Source organism: Agelaius tricolor, unplaced genomic scaffold (genome assembly GCF_023055355.1).
Source record: "Agelaius tricolor isolate 1412-34295 unplaced genomic scaffold, bAgeTri1.0.p SCAF_57, whole genome shotgun sequence".
Lineage (NCBI taxonomy): Eukaryota > Metazoa > Chordata > Aves > Passeriformes > Icteridae > Agelaius > Agelaius tricolor.
This window is the reverse complement of record NW_027269317.1, coordinates 866,776-883,976: the sequence shown is the minus strand read 5'-3', so window position 1 is coordinate 883,976 and position 17,201 is coordinate 866,776. Positions and strand designations below refer to the sequence as shown.

The window sequence follows — 17,201 nt, the reverse complement described above, 5'->3', positions numbered from 1 at the left end:
CAACAGCCTTGGGAGCTGTCCCACCTCTCGGCCTGGCTGGACTTCTCCTGAGTTCTGGGTGGGCCCCCCACAGAAGACCCTCACCTGTTTTACAACCACCGTGACAGACAGACTGAGATGTAAGGAGCCTCTCCATCAAGGACTGAGACACGAAACCCCCATGTGAAAAGGCCCCTCTGCTCCTTCCAAGGACTGGCACTGAAACCCCCAGCCCGGGGCAGGTGTGTGGGGAGGCAAGCTGACCAAAGCGAGATGTTTGCCTGCAGGTTGTGACCGCTGGACCAAGAACACAATGGCTCTCATTTGCTGCTGAGAACATGGACTACCTGTTACATCTATTCCTTATTGTATCTGTTTACCCCCCCTCCCCAGCAATTTCCAATAGAGTTATCATAATAAAAACCTCTGAGTTAGCCAGAGACTTTGAGATCTCCCCGACATAACAGGCGGATCCTCGACTGGACTGGACCAAAGGATTTCATCTCTACGTTTGGTAGCTCTATCCCACTCTTTCTCTCTCTCTCTCTCTTCCTCTATCTTTTTCTCTCCCTTAATCCCTCTCTCACATTTTGCAGTGGTCATTCAATAAAGGTGCATTTGTTTCGATTATCATTGCAAACCCCCTTGTACCGTGTCGGTTCTTTTTGCACCCTGAGATCAAATCCACGAAGCATCACGAAACCCGTCCGTGAGGACGGATCGTGACACCCCCTGAGGACTCCTCCTCAAATTCCCCCCCATAGCTCTCCCAGCACCCCCAGACCCCGCCAAATCCCCCTCAAGTTGCCCCCAGACCCTTCCCAAATCCCCCCCCAAAACGTCCTCAAGACCCCTCCCCAAATTCCCCTTACGACCCCTCCAGGACCCCTCACCTGTTCCTGCGCCTCCTCAGCAGCTCCCGGAGCCCCCCGTCCTCTCCCAGCGCCTCCCCCGCTCTCTCCAGCGCCTCCCGCAGGACTCGCCCGAGCCCGGGGCGGCTCCCGGGGGTCCCTGAGGGGGTCCTGGGGGGCGGCAAGGGGGGAAGGGGGCGGCTGGGGGGGGGGTCAGGGGGCGTCGTCTCCATGCTTGACGCTGGGGTCAGGGGTTGGTTTCGTAGAGGGTGCGGTGATTGACAGGAGAGGGGCAGGGGAGGCGGACGTTGACGAGGGGAGACATGCGGTGATTGGTTGGTTCAGCTCCAGAGAGGCAGGAGTGGCTGAGAGGAGACACGCAGTGATTGGTTGGATTGGCGCGTGAGAGGTGGGCATGTCTGAGAGGAAGCGTGTGGTGATTGGTTGGATCGGTGCACGGGGAGGCCAGTGTTCCTGAGGGGAGACTTGCGGTGATTGGTTGGTTTGGGGCGGGGTGCGCTGTGATTCCTTAATTTGGGAGATGAAGCGTGGTGATTGGATGGTTTGGGGCAGGGCACGTCGCTATTGGCTGGGAAAAGTCCAGGATTTTTAAGTGAATATTCCCGTTTTTTTGGGGAAAAACTCTCAGATTTTTAAGGAAAAGCTCCTGTTTTTTGCAGGAGAGACATTCCCAGATTTTTTGACCCCACATGACCCCAAATAACACAAATAACCCCAAAACACTCAAAATAAACCCTAAATAACCCCAAAAAATCCAAAACAATACCTAAAAGTCCCCCAAATAACCCCAAACAAATCCGATTAACTGAAGAAAAACCCCAAAAAACCCCAAATTATACCCAAAAAACCCCAAATGATTTCAAGTACATCTAAAAAGCCCATATACACCTAAATAAACCCAACGAACCTGAAATAATTCCAAATAAGCCCAAATAAACCCAAATAAGCCCAAATAAACCCAAATAATTCTAAATAACACCAAATAAACAGAAATAATCCAAGTAAAACCCAAGATAAACCCCAAATAGTCCATAAATAACCCCAAATAAACCCAACGAAACCCCAAGTAACCCCAGTTCCTCCTGTCCCCACCCCAAAACAGACCCCGACCAATCAGAACGCGCGGCACTGATGACGATCCACTCGCTGGGCAGAAACTCAGAGCACTGGCCCCGCTCAGCGATTTTCAGCCAATCAGCGCCCGGCCCGACACTGACTCATCAGTTGCCAGGCACAGACCAAGGCCTCTTACTGCGGTAAACACTCACAGACCGCGCGGGGTAATTTCCAGCCAATCAGAGCGTGTCTCGCTGTGACTCATCAGTTGCCAGGAGCGCAATTTGGGGAGGGGGGGAAGGTGACCCTGGGGATGAGGTGGGGACCCCAAATTAATCCAAAACGGGGTCGGGACCCCAAAACGGAGCAGGAGGGGCCTGGAGCCCCCAAAACCAAACACGGGGAAGGGAATTGAGGGAACGATCGGAAAGGGGAGGTAGAATGGGGAAAAGAGGGGGGTGGGACCCCAAAATTGAGCTGGGAGGGGGATGGGACCCCCAAATTAAGCTGGGAGGGGGGTGGGACCCCCAAACAGGATGAAGCCAATTTTGTTCCTGGAATATGTAAAGTAGTTTATGGATATGCATGAGGGTCTATGAATATGCAACAGGCCGATGTCATGGGAGACAAGGACCATCGAGCAAAGGTTGTTATGGCCACCAAGACCTCCCCAGTTATTTTCAGGGACACCACTTAATTCATCAGGTTTTAATTCCATCAGCCTGTTGCATATTGATAGACCCTCATGCATACCCATAAACTAATTTACATATTTCAGGAACTATTTTACATGGCCCATCCTTGGGTGTGTCTCCCCATTTCAGAAGCCTCCACTGAAATGGAAAATGCAAACCCCCTCCCTTTGATTAATAATAATAATAAATTTTGAAATTAAGGGGCTCTCAGGCAAAGATATGGGAGTAGAAATAACAGTTCTTTATTTGGAAAAATTAAAAATACAAATGCAGTAGTACAAAAAAAAAAAAAAACAGTGACAATCAGAATCCTCTGGGAATACAGTGAAAAATGTTGACCATCTTGGAATCCAGTAGGAAAAGATTTATCCTCTGGGAAGCCATTGGGAAAAGGTTGATCCCTTGGGAATCCAGTGGGATAAGCTGAAATTTTGGGAATCCGGTGGGAAAAGGGCTGATCCTCTAGGAATCCAGTGCAGAATGAGGCTGATCCTTTAGAATCCAGTGGGTAAAAATGGCTGATCCTTTGGGAATTCATTTCTTAACCCCCAAAGACAGGGCAAAGGCAGGGCCATGGAGTTTTTATAGGGTATCCCAAGGGTGGAGTTGGGGTTTGGGTGAGGGGAGGAGTTCTTAGCAACACAAGAAGGGTGAGATCAAATTCCTGCCTCTTAGCAACAGCAGCACTCCACACAGAAGGTGTCACAGAATCACAGAATTTCTAGGTTGGAAGCGCCCTTCAAGATCATCGAGTCCAACCCATGTTCTAACACCTCAACTAGATCATGGCACCAAGTGCCACGTCCGGTCTTTTTTTTAAACACATCAAGGGATGGTGACTCCACCACCTCCCTGGGTAGATGATTCCAGTATTTGACCACTCTTTCTGTGAAAAACTTCCTCCTTAATTCCAGCCTGTATCTCCCTTGGCGCAGCTTGAGACTGTGTCCTCTTGTTCTGTCTGTTGTTGCCCGGAGAAAGAGACCGACCCCCAGCTCAGAACAGTCACCCTTCAGGAAGTTGAAGAGAGTGATAAGGTCACCTCTGAGTCTCCTTTTCTCCAGGCTGAACAACCCCAGCTCCCTCAGTCGTTCTTCATACGGCTGGTGTTCCAAGCCCCTCACCAGCCTCGCTGCTCTCCTTTGGACACGCTCAAGCATCTCAACGTCCCTCCTAAACTGAGGGGCCCAGAACTGGACACAATACTCAAGGTGTGGCCTCACCAGTGCCAAGTACAGAGAAAGAATGACCTCCCTGATCCTGCTGGCCACACCACTCCTGATAGTGGCCAGGATCCCATTGGCCTTCTTGGCCACCTGGGCACACTGCTGGCTCATGTTCAGCCAACTGTCAACCAGCACGCCCAGGTCCCCAAATCCAAAATTCCCTCTAAAACAACTGAGAAATTACGGAACTTCAGATATATTCAATCAATTTCCTTCATTTAACCCACTTTTGGGTGTTTTTAAAGGATGAAGGTGAAGCAGAGGAAAATTAAGGCTAAACCAAAAGGAGAAGAAGCTGGGTATGCTCCCAACATGGATCACAGGGAATGTGAGTGACCAGGGCTGTGCCCAAAGTGCCTCCTCCAGTGGGGGATGGAGCTGGAGCAGCGCACGAAGCTCTGCCCGCACTCAGGGCACTCGCAGGGCTTCCCTTACCGGTGCCTCTGTTGGTGTTGGGTCAAGTGAGAGCTCCTGGAGAAGCTCTTCCCACACTGGGGACACTCGTAGGGCCTCTCCCCGGTGTGGATGCACCAGTGATTGACAAGGGTGGAGTTGTGCTTGAATCCCTTCCCACAGTCACGGCAGTGGAAGGGCCTCTCCTCTGTGTGACTCTGATAGTGCAGGAGGAGATAGGAGCCAGTCTGAAACCTCTTCCTGCATTTATCACACTCGTAGGGTCTCTCCCCAGTGTGGGTCCTCTGGTGCCTGATCAGGCTGAACTTCCAGCGGAAGCGCATCCTACACTCGGAACACTTCTACGGCCTTTTTCCGGTGTGGATCCTCTGGTGCACAATCAGGTCGCAGTTCCACCTGAAGCTCTTCCCAATCTCCACGCACGTGTGAGGCTTCTCCCCATCATGGAGCTGCTCATGGAGCACCAGCTCCGAGCTCTGGCTCCATCTCCGGCCGCCTTCCCGGCCCAGGCTGGCTCTTTCCCCCTCCCATCCCCGCCATCTGCGTTTGCAGCCCCTCCTCGTGCGGCAGCTCCGGGGCTTTTCCTCCCCGTTGGCTTCCTGTGCCGTGGAGCCGCTCAAAACGGCCTCTGCCACCAGGTTCTGCCGCGGGCATTTGTCCTCCCTGCTCTCCATGCTCAGCTCCTGCTCTGGGGGAGGAAGGACAAGGACAGGATGGGATTTGCCTCCGTGCCACAGGCAAGGGCAAGGAGATCCCCCCAGGGCTGAGCTGCAGCCAGGGGCCCTGCTGGGCTGGGAGATGGAGCAGCACAGAGGGGAAAGGGGCACTCATCGCCAGCTCGGGGCTGTGCACAAATCACAAACAGGACGGGACTGCTAGGAACGTGTCCTGAGCTGTTTTATTTCCCAGCATCAGCCTCATTACTTGGTTATGACAATGGGAAGATGCCAGTAGCTCACATTGCAGGGAGCAGAAAAAAACTTACTTTAAAAGGTTTTTGACCAATCACACAAAGCAAAGGCATATTTACAGTAGTTCTATCCAAGCACTATAAGCACATTCACGGTTAAAACAATGCTTGCTTATTTCAAATACCTGCTTGTAAGCCTTAAAACAAAACGCACAGAGCTCCATTATTAAGCTTGGAACTTCCTAATATCTTGCTAGATATACTTTTCTGCAGGTTAGGGAGTTATTCTAGATAAGTGTTAATGCACAGACCATTGTTCTATTTCTCCTTACTTTCTAATTCTTATATAATTTTTCTACTGACCAATCTTATGGTTACTGCAAAGCTCAAATCAGTTCTACTGTTTCTGAGGCTTGTCTTTTGCAGCTTTCCCAAAACCCTCTGATTTTAAGCATTCCAGAGACACTGACTTCCTCCTCACCTGCCTCAAGTGTCCCAGGGCATCCTCCTCTTCCTCGCAGCCTCCCAGGAGTTGGATATGGGAAATCCTGGTTTGGGGAAAACAAGGGATGAGCACATTGAGTTTGAAGGTCGCTCTGCCTGAGTCCATCTCTACAAGTCAGAGGCCATCTGGCTCCAGAAAAACCTCCCAAACACCAAGACTCAGCCCTGAAAAAGCCTCCCAGGACTTCCCCGGCCCTGGTCCCTCCCCTCTGGTGTTCGGGGGTTCCCCCCTGTCCCAGCTGCTGGGGTCACGCTTGGATTGGGGATCCCCCTTCTCCTCGGTGCCTGCCCTGCCCAGGCTGCTGGCAGTCCCAGCAATGCCAAAAGCTCCCCCTGCTTCGCTCTCCCCATTTCGGGATGCCGGGGCTGTTTGGGCTCCCGGGCTCCCTTCTCCCCTCATTCTCTGCTCTGGGCTGCAGCGGCTCCAAGGAGTCCCCCCTGCCCCTCTCCAGGCTCTTGAGGCTCCTGCCAATGGCGGCGCTCCCCCCTCTCTGGGCTCCCCACTTTGGGCTCCTGGGGCACACAGGGCTCTGCTCCTCCAGGCTGCCTCTGCCGGCAGCCGCCACCGCCACCCCCCGATGTCCCCCCAAGGGGCCTTTTCCGCTCAGCCTTGGACTTCTTCATTCCCCAAATATCCCCCCAAAAACCCAACCCAGGGACCCCCCGGGATATCCGGGCTGAGCTCCCCCTCCCCGCTCACCGGAGCCATGGGGGGGGCGATGATCCCACAGGTGGGGGCTGCGAATTCAGGCAGGGATCGACGGCCTGGCTCCCTCAGCTCAGCCTCCATCCGCCTTTGTCCCTCCTCTTCCTCTTCCTCCCGCTCCTCCCCTTCCATTCCCCCTTCTCCCGCTCCTCCTCTGTCTTATCTCCACCTCCTTCTCCTCTTCCATCCCTCCTCCTCCTGCTCCTCCCCCTGCTCCTCCCCCCTAACCCCACCTCCTCCTCCCCCTTCATCCCTGCCCTTCCCTGCCTCCTCCTCCTCCCCCAGCAGCAGCCACACCCTCGGTGCCCGTTCCCGCAGCCCTCGCAGCCCGCGGCAGCAGCGGCGATGGAGCCGGGACAGGTCGGGATGGGCAGCGCGGGGCTCTCGGCTGCTCCCAGCCGCTGCGGGCGGGGGGAACCCGGCCCGGGCCAAAGGCGAGGCAAACTGGCCAAACTGGGGGCTGCACATCCAAACTGGGCCTTGCTGGGGACCCTGCCTGGCCACTGCCAGCCCTTGGGGCTCCTCTCGGCACATCCGCCAGGGGGGAACGCACACAGGGCTGGGGGATCCCAGCAGTGGCAGCACTGCCAGGGACTGGGCTGCACTGGGACCATACTGGGAGTGACTGGGGCTGTACTGGGCTTGTACTGACATCATACTGGGATCATACTGGGATCATGATGGGTCTGTACTGGGTTTGTATTGACATTATTTTGGGATCATATTGCCATGCCACAGCAGACTGTGATCGCACTGATGGACACTGGGATCATACTGGGATCATACTGGGAGTGACTGGGACTTCACTGGCTTTGTATTGACATCCTATTGGTGTCATACTGGGATTGTACTGAGTTTGTACTGACTCCATCCTGTGATCATACTGGGATCATGCTGAGATCACACTGGGAGTGAGTAGGAGCCTGGGGGGGCAATTGAGACCATGTCAGGGGTAAATGGGATATGCTGGGATGAACTGGGATGGTGCTGAGGATGGCTAGGATCATACTGGCAGTGAGTGCCACTACACTGAGGCTGACTGGGAGTGCTTGTGAGCAAATGGGATCATACTGGAAGGAACTGGAAAGATGCTGGAGGGAACTGGGGTACACTGGGATATACTGGGAGTGACTGGAAGGGAAGTGAGGGTGAAAGAGAGCAACTGGAACCATGTAGAGCAAAACTGGTTTATTCTGGCAGAGACTGGGAGCACACTGGGCTCATCTTTGGATCATACTGGGAGTGACTGGACTAATACTGGGAGTGACTGAGTGTCACAGTGAGCACACCCTGCACATCATCTCCCATACTGGGCCTGACTGGGAGCAACTGGGAGCAAATGGCATCATACTGGGACTCACTGAGTTGATTGAGGAAGCAACTGGAACCATGCTGGCAGCAGCTGGGACCATACTGGGAGAGACTGGAAGTAATTGAGATTATACTTGTGAAAAGTGCATATTTTGTGATAGGGTTTTTGGAAATATTAAAATGAATATTATATGTCTTGTGTTAGAAAGTAATGCTGTATTAATTCTCTTAAGTAGTGGGTTAAATACAGTTTTAGGTTATTAAAAAATGTTAAAATAGAAACTATGCTTGGTAAGACACTTTAAATAAGGAAAGGACTTGCAGTGAGATAGCAGCCACAGGACACCTAAATCTTTCAGAGAAAAAGAATTTATTGCTCTCTTATCAGAAGAAATGAACTTCTTCCCACCTCGAAGGCACTGTTAGGATTCAGAGGAAGAAGGTGGCACTGACCAGAATCCTCTGTTTGAATGGAATTTATGCATCATGTATGAAGTGTATGAATATGCAACAGGCTATTGTTTTTAAGGGTTAATCCTTTGTTAACAGGTGTCCTTTTCAGGGCTCATGCTGCCCAGAAAAAGGTACCCGGACTCCATAACACTTTGTATTTGTTGTCTCATCTTATCCTAATTCAAATTGTCCAAATTTTTATTACTCTAATTGTATTACTATTTTAATAACTATTTTATTACTATTAAACTTTTAAAATTTTAAAAACAAGTGATTGGCGTTTTTCACAATTATGGTAGCAGAGGATGGTTACCAACACCTCGCTGCCGGTGCTTCAGGAGAGTCAGAGTGCGGAAGGTGCCCCCTGCCCTCTTCAGCAGCCTCGCTCTGTTTGCCCTGGGGTGACCGACAGACGCAGGTTATGGTGGACAAAAGGAGACAATAAAACAAATATAGTAGAGGAAATGTATTTGAATATGTGTATAGAGGCTTTGCCCCGGAGGTCCTGGTTGCCCTTGATGGGCTGCAGCTGTGATGTCCTTAATTGGGCTGCAGCTGTAACCAATGGAGATGACCGGGATAAAAGGGGGCGGGAAAGCCAGTCAGGGAGAGCCTTGGAGGAGCCCTGACCAGAAAGAGAACAGTGTGCAGAAGAAAGAGTCCGTGCAGTGAAGATCTGCAGCCATGAGAATACACCCAAGAGGTATGGACTTTAGAAATCTAATAACAACAATATAGGACTCTAGAAATAATAAAAGAACAACACTCCTCCAAGGCTCTCCCTGACTGGCTTTCCAGCCCCCTTTTATCCCGGTCATCTTCATTGGTTACAGCTGCAGCCCGTCAGGGGCAACCGGGACCTCTGGGGCAAAGCCTCTATACAGAAATTCAAATACATATCCTCTACTATAAACAAAGACAATGGAAAAAGGCTCCCTACAACCACAGCAATTGGCCCCCTAAGAGTAGTAATGTGCACGAAGAACTCGGGAAGGAAAAGGGATTGGTAAGTATTTCTCAGGGGGGATGAATGTGAGTGAATGAGAGGCGGGCTGGTTGTGCCAGACCTGCCAAGTGAGTGCTGGAGTCTCCCATGCTGCGTTTCTGACTTTCCACGGTAAGTGGCCAGTAAAGAGACAAAGTGAATGTTAAAAGGAGTGAGAGAATCCCCCGGGGTAACTGGGACTGGGTCTCAGAGAGGGGCTGGACCCCTCGGAAGAAGGGAGCAGAGGAGTTTCCTAGCCCAATCCACTAGGAAATGGGACAAAAGGGGCTCCTAAAAACCTGCTGGGTTGAGGGATAAGAGTGCCCAAGATCAACCAGAATTAAAAACTGCTGGGTTGAAGGATTAATATTCCAAAAGCATTCAGGGTTAAGCAAAATTCTGCCAGATTGAGGATATGCTCAAGAGCATCTGGGATTGGACAACACAGCTGGATTGAGAAATAAAAAAATGCCCAAGTGTTGGGGAAGATGAAACAGGAAAGCCTTATAAATATGATGTCTGGCAAAAGATTTTGAGAATATAGAAAGTATAAGGAAGATTGAAATGAAAGCAAGCTTTGAGATACCTCAGTTAGTGAACAACTGGAAAACAATGGTGTGGCTGGCTGAAGGTAATCCCCTTTTGATGGAACAATTCCCTCTGCTTGCAGACAGATCCAAGGGTCAGAGCAGACCCTACCAGCTTGGCAGAAGGGGTCCAAAGAGTTTTTAGGGTTTAAAATGAAACACAGTATGGTAATGTAATGATTATTATAGGCTGTATGTAAATGCTCTAGGATTTGTATCTTGTACTAGATTGGCTAGTGAGAAATAGAATATTCAACACAGAAGATTTATTGTATTGTAACGGGAATCTTGCTCTCTTACGTTTTACTCTCTCACCCTCTCATCCTCTCTACCCCTCTCTTCTCTCAGGCCTGCTCCGAGCTGTGCCTGGCAGCTCCAAGCAGGGCCCTGCACCCGGGCCCTTTGCAATAAACCGCAAGTTCCAGGGCCTGGCTGCAGAGATCTCTCGACTCCGTCCATCCCGACCGTCCTACCCCCCGACGCTCCTACACCCAAGAGCATCTGGGATTGGCCAACACAGCTGGGTTGAGGAAAATCCAATAGCACCAGGACTGGCCAGAAATACCTAAACTTGTAATAGGTGATGTGAGTGTAAAAGGTACCTTATTGTTGTCTTGTGTGTGTCAGAGAGAGTCACACACAAAATCAGCCTCAGCTTCCCGGGCAGGTGGGAAGGGGGGGCTGTGGAAAGAGGAGTGTGTGACCCACAAATAAGCCATTGTCCCTTGGGTGGGTGGGGGCTGCGACAGAGCATGTGTGTGACTGCAAACGGGCCATTGTCCCCCCGGGCCTGTGAGGGGGCCGTAGCTGAAGAGTGTGAGTGACACAAATCAGCCTCACAGGTGAACGGGCACCGGAGGCAGCAGAGTCAGGGCCCTCCCAGGAGGCCGGGAGATACTGAGACCCAGAGGCCAACGCCAAGGGGAGGGGGCCACAGGGAGCCGCGATTCTCTGTCAACAGGGATCCACTTTGTGTCCTGAGCGTGTGAAAGAATGTGTGGAAGTGAATGAGAAATAGAAGCGAGTGAATGTAGACAAATGAAAGTATGTGTAATGTAGATTGTGTATTTTAAACTTCACTATATCTCCTTGGAGGGAGGTGTATTGCACTGAAAGTAGTGTGAGAAAAAGGTTTTTTATTTTTAAGTGTGTAGTTGAAAGAAAAGTGGTATTTATGTTGTTAGTGAAAGTGAAAAACAGAGGGAGAAGATGAATAGATAAGATCTTGAAAAATGAGACAGAAAACCAGTAAGTTGAATACAGGGGAAAATAAAGAAAAAAAAATAGTCCTTTGGGAGTTATGTTAGCTAACAGAGATACAACTCCTTGCAAAAGGAGAAAGTACAGGGTATGTAGTAGTTGATGGGAAAAACATGCAAACTATGGAAAAAGGGAAATTAACCTTAAACTAGTAAGCTCAAACTTGTGAATTATATACTTTAAAAAGAGCACTAGAATATTTAACACAAAATAAAGGAACCATATATACTGATTGAAGGTATGCCTTTAGAGTAGTACATACCTTTAAAAATTTGGAAAGTAAAAAGATTACTTAATTCAAGAAGAAAAGGATTAGTACATGAGGAACTTAGTTTAGAGGTTTTAGAGGCATTACAATTACCTAAAAGAGATACCTATAGTACATATTAAGGAAATCCAAAAGGGAAATACCCCAGAAATAGGAGGAAATAATTTGGCAGATGACGAAGCCAAGGATGCAGAAGAAAGTGGAGCTGAGTGAGTTATGTTAATATTAACTCCAAACGAGGAAAAACTGGAAATTCCAAAGATTATGGAAGCTGAGAAAAAAGAATTAAACAAGACAGGAAGTGGACAAGATAAATCAAGGAAATTGAAACCTCTTGATGGAAGAAAATTACTTAATAAAATGTGCTTCTAGGAAAATATTAGAAGACATGCATCAGAAAACCCACTGGGGTACTCAAGCTTTGTGTGATCATTTTTTAAGGAACTATGGGTGCACTGGGATTTTTGGAGTAGCAAAGCAAGAAACTGAAAGATGCTTAATTTGCCAAAGGATAAATAAAAAGGTGATGAGAAAAACAACATTAGGAGGTCGTGAGTTAGCTCGTTGACCATTTCAAAGCATCCAAGCAGAAGTTTAGATTTGTTAGGCTCTGGATTTGTTTGTTAAAAAAACCCCATTTAATCTAGAAAAAAGAGAACATGCCATAGGTTAGACAGGAGATTTTAGGAGAATAAAAATCTTTAAAGTATCAGAAACACCTGAGACAAAACAAGGAAAGAAAAAGGGGAAATGGAAGGGAGGGGAACAAGAGGAAAAATCAGAAAGAGAGTGGGATCCTCTGCAGCTCTTGCCCCCTCCGTTCGCGGCCGAGGCGCCTGTCCCGGGTCCCGGCTCGCTGCCGCCTCAGCTCCGCCTGCCCCGGTTTCCATCCCAGGTGCGGGCTCACTGCCCAGGGCAGCTCCACCTGCCCCGGCGCTGGCGGTGAATTTGTGTGCCCTGCTCCCACTGCCCGGCCCGCGGCCGCTCTGCCGGCCATGCTGGGGAAGATGGGGGTTGCTCTGTCCTGCCGCGTGGGCCGAGGTCACCGCGCCGACCGCACCGAGGCCGGGTCCCAGCCATCCCATCCCCGGCTGCCCTGCCCGTGCCAGCTGCGCTGGGCACCGCCGCTGCTGCTGCCGGGGTCTCCCACCTGCCTTTTCTCTGCCGGGAGCTGCCGGATCAGCCGCCATAAGCCATGTGGGGGCTGCCCACGCTCCGGCTCGGTCTCCACGGGAAGATCCCCCTCTGGCGATTCCGGCAGCACACCCTGCCCACACTCCCACCGAGCCTCGGCGGGATATCCTCCCCTGACCCCGTCCTGCTCTGAGTTACATCCCCTTGGTAACCACGGCTCCGGCTGTTCAGGGAAACTCTCTCTCTCTCTACAGGAAGCACCTTATCTAAACACTAGGAGCTCAGTTAAAAGGCAGCCCTCTCCAAATTCTTTCTCAAAACACAGGAGAAAGGCCATAGAAGGTAAAAAAGTGAAAGAGTTAGATGAAGGGATTGCTCTAATTCCCTTAAGAGAGGTTCCCATGGCAGGGATGCGCTGCCCTGCCCCGCGGGAGCCACCAGCGCCCCTGCCGGCCGTGCCCGGAACTGCACCCAAGGGGAAGGCGCCGCAGCCGAAAGGCCGGGACTGGCTCCGGGCTCTGTTTGTTGGCACTGCCGGAGCTGTGGTTCTTTGTTTGCTTTATTATACACACTAGTAAAGAACTGGTATTCCTATTCCCATAGCTTTGCCTGAGAGACCCTTGATTTCACTAGTCTAAAAATTAAGAGGGAGGGGCTTTGCATTCTCCATTCCAAGAGAGCCTTTTTCTGCCTTCCCAAGCAGACACCTGTCTTGTAAAGCAAGACAAGCACCCACAGGCACTGAGGGGGGCTGCAGGAGGGGCAGAAGAAGGCCCTGCAGCACTTGGGCACAAAGGCCCAGCAGGTGAATGCAAGAAGGGAGCAGCAAAAGGCCAAGCTGAAGGCAAAGGCCAGGGCAGAGCTCCTACAGCCCCTGAGGGATCAACCCCAGGGCCCAAGGGGGCCCCAGCACCCAGGGCACGGGCTCGGCCACAAGCACCCGGCAGAGGCATTGCCCTCCTCGGCAGGGGACAGCCCACCCAAACAGCCCCTGGCAAGGAATCAGGGCTCCAGCTGCAGGGCACAAGGACACTGCAAGCACAGACAGCAGCACCCTCAGGACCAGCAAGTCCACCCCTTGATGGACATGGATTGGCAGGGCTGTCACAGCTCCCATCACACCAGGGACCCTCCACACTGGAGCCCTTGAGAACATTCAGGTGGGTATGCATTGAGAAGAGGCATCTACTGATGGACACAGGGGCCTCTCAATTCACTCGGAATCTTCGACTTAAGGGGGAAAAATACTAAAAATGTTTGATTAGTGAGGGGATAAGTGGGAAAGATGTATGGTTTTATTCAACCACTGTTAGCAGATTTGGGGGATGGATTTAAAATGAATGAAGTTTTATTTGCTCCTAATTGTTATCATGACTTACTGGGAAGAGACTTGATCTCTAAACACAGAACGCAAATTAATATTATAAAAGGTGATACAGAGGCCAGTTCTGTTGTACCTCTGTGTCAAATGTCTGGCAAGGCCCATGCTGAAGTGAACCCAGAAGTGTGGGCAGCCCCAGGGAAAAGGGGAAAATTAGATATGGAGCCTCTCCAACGTACTCTGAAGCAACCAGGACAAGTGGTGTCTAAAAGCAACAGCCTGTTCCAGGGGAGGGAAGGAAGGGGAATCAGACAAAGCGCAGGTCACCGCCCCATGCTCAGCTCAACCCAAGGAGCTCTGGGTGCTTGTAAGAGCCTGGCACTGAAATGCCCTGGGCAGGAAGGCTTCAAAATCTTCTGCTGACACCATGGCACCTAACAGGGGGGCAAAAGCAATTCTGACTGCTTCAGCAAGCACTGGATCAGAGATCAAGGTATATTCTCCCACAGGAAGCTGGGCTGGCACAGAGCCTGCCCTGGGACTTTGCTGGTGCCAACACCCAGCCAGGACATCGGCTCCTGCCTAAGGAGTGCAAAGCAGCACCACTGGTGGCCAAGGGGCCCATGCCAAGTGTCCCTGAGGCCAGAAACAGCCGCCAGCACAGCTGAACACGGGGGGGGGGGGGGGGACCCCTCAGCCTGGCCTCAGGGGCTCTGAAGCCCCGGAGATTTGCACTTCCCGCCTGCAGCAGGACCATGGCAGCCGCCCCTGAGCCTGCCCTGAAGGCAACGCAGCAGCAGCCAGGGCTCCACAGCGGGCCAAGCCCCTGGGCCTGCCCACAGATCCTCTGCTCAAACCCTCGCAAATCCTGGCCACCCTCCTCTGGCACCTCCAGCCACTGCGGCCAAGCCTCGCTGCCACTGCTGCAGCTTCAGCGCTGGCTGGGCCTGCACTGCCACAGCTGCTGGGGAGCACCACGGCACAATTCCACTCTGGGGCTCACTCACACCCACACTCTGGGCTGACTGCGACTGCATTGCTGCAAAATGTACCCATTTTGGTTCTTTTAAATCTTCTTTCTCTGCTCAGGCTTGGTTTGTCTTTGCCTTGGGGAAAGGAATTTTAAAGGTTTTATTTAAGGGGTGTTACACCACTCAATGGAGATGAGTTTAACATCTCAGCAGACTGGGAATAGCCCAAGAGACACCCACAGAGATAACGACCAGCAACAAAACATCAACGCCCAGCAGCAAACAGCAACCAACAGCTACCCCAGACACTGCCCCCGGCACAGCTGGAGACACCTGGTCTGGAAAAGGCTGAGAAGGAAATCCACGAGTGTGGACCGAATTCACAGCAGAGGGGAAGAAATCCGGGTCCAACAGGAAACCAAATACTAAAAACCTACACAACATGGAAACAATGAACATTAAAGCAGGGGATTTAGATTGGTTCAGACTACATAAAGTTTAGGAAAAATCTAGTAAAACACACATGCCATGGAATGATTTTCTCTGCACAGCCAGGGAATTTGTGAAAGAAATTATTTCTGTTGCACATCCTGGCCAGAAACAAGCAATGCCTTGACGCTCTTGCACTAAAGAGATTCTTGGAGAGTTTTTATTTTCCCTGCAGTTTCAGTGACAAAATTACAACACGAGAAAAATTTTTCATAATATTCTTACTTTATATTGTCAGGTAGGTTTGGGACAGAAGTGTGAGAATCAGTTTTTGGTCTGGGTTTTTCCATGTTCGCCTTTATGTTGCATTTTGCAAAACTGAAGAGCTTTAACCGTAATAATCTTAGTAATAGTTTTAACTCGTAAATAGTTAATACTGTTTTTGAAAAAAGCAGATTCTGGGGGGGCCCACATGTGACTCACGAGGTGGCTGCCCTGGAAGAGAAGCTTTATTCCAGGCAGCCTGCAGAGGAGCTTTAGAAATGCAAATGAACACTGCTGGGCAAAGCCTGGACAATGGACCTGGGTCTCTTGCCTGGGGCAGGAATTGGGCTGATTCCCTCTGCCCTCACCCCAAGCTCTGCCTGCTTGCCCTGATGGAATTTGCACAGCTCAAGGCAGAGCCCGGGGTGAGGATATCTGACCCTGCAACAGAAACGGGCGAAGCTGCAAAGGGGAAACAGCAAATGGAGAATGTTGGGAAAACTTCACTATAAATAAATGGGGGGGGAATCATCCCTCTGCCCACTCCAACATCAGCTGTCACTCTCTGTGTTATATAGGGTAAAATAGAGAACTGGGGATTTTTTAGCTACCAAAAATTCAGAGAAATCAGTTGGGAAACCAAGTATTTGATGATTTAATTAGAGAAAAGCAGCCAATTGATGCAGCCCTGGCTGGAGCGGGGAAAAGTGGGGAAAAATGGGGAAAAGATGAACGGTGAGCAGAACAAATCCTACAACACCATGGACCAGATCCTGGGAACCCGAACCAATTCATATCAGGAGCCACAGAACCCATTCCTCATTTCAATGGCATCATTAGATTACAAGCTGCCCTGGGAACAACCAACCAGACAGCTCCAGCTCCTGACCTTCCTGCTGAGCAATCCACTGAAATGAGGAACACAACATTTCACCATGGGATGGGATCAGATTACTTTCCAGCAGAAAAAAGAGGAGTTTGTGGAAAATTCAATGACTCAAACTGCTGTTGGCAAATAGATGACAAAGGAAAAGTGGTGGAAAAAAAAACCTAAAGGAAACAAAAAAGCAGCTCACGTATTGGTCCAAACGTGAAAAGGATGGGAATGGGACACGGTTTTGTGGCTGGCAGAGCATGGGTTAAACGAATGCTGTTTCTCCTCAGACGTGCTACAGCAACTCTCACCTTTTTACCATGCTCCACACCTTGAGAGTGCAGCTCATTCAGCGGCTGAGCGAGCGGCCAGGGACTTGTAGACAAGGAAGTAACGGGCGAAACCAACAGCTTCAATTTCCAGAACTTCCAGAAGAGTAAAGACTTAACACAGCCATGAATATCGGCTGTTCTACAAAAGTGGGGGTGTACATTAACGAGGACATGCAGTTGGCGGAAGTCTGAACCTTCCAAGTACCTCAGCCAGTGGGCAAAGGGAGAGGGAGATGAGGCCGGGAAAATGAGGATAAAAAGGAGGCTGCGAACTACAACAATGGCAGAGAGCGCACGGCAAATGCCCCACGGCCTCTCCCTCTGCTCAGCAATAAAGTCACTTGTACAGGACTCCTCTGTCTCCTCTGGGCACAGAAACCTCCGGCCACGTCAATTTCCCCGCACAGCCCCGGGCACGGGGCAGCCGCCTCTGTCCCAGCCACAGCAACCGGGCCGAGCCAGCGCTGCTCCGGCAGCGGCTCCTGCCGAGGCAGCGGCCGCAAGGAGACCGCGGGCAGCCGCTCCCGCAGCGCCCTCACGCCAGCGGCAACACGCGCCGGACACGGCACAACGAACCCGCCTGAGCCCCCTGCCGCCCCCGAGGCCCGCAGCCAGCCCCGAGCCCCCGCACAACCCAGCGCGCCTCCCAC

General features: G+C 51.0%; 1 protein-coding gene and 1 pseudogene across 12 annotated transcripts in view; one reads left to right on the top strand and one right to left on the bottom strand.

Annotated features, from left to right (window-relative positions):
* Positions 1-17,201, bottom strand: part of LOC139604922 (zinc finger protein ZFP2-like) — a 178,318-nt gene that overhangs the window by 46,089 nt on the left and 115,028 nt on the right. For 7 of the 12 annotated variants that reach the window (XR_011684160.1, XR_011684154.1, XR_011684167.1 and 4 more), the window contains one exon: positions 5,634-5,700. Coding sequence is in view for 1 of the 12 variants with exons in the window: in XM_071456254.1 (XP_071312355.1) it covers positions 5,634-5,700 (67 nt within the window). In the remaining 11 variants the exon portion in view is untranslated. Of the gene's footprint in view, positions 1-5,633; positions 5,701-6,356; positions 6,512-7,723; positions 14,346-16,530; positions 17,188-17,201 lie in introns of those variants that run through there. The other 5 variants (XR_011684164.1, XR_011684163.1, XR_011684161.1 and 2 more) reach the window with 3 other exon arrangements.
* LOC139604975 (zinc finger protein 271-like) overlaps positions 1-17,201 on the top strand; it is a 254,765-nt pseudogene that overhangs the window by 204,617 nt on the left and 32,947 nt on the right.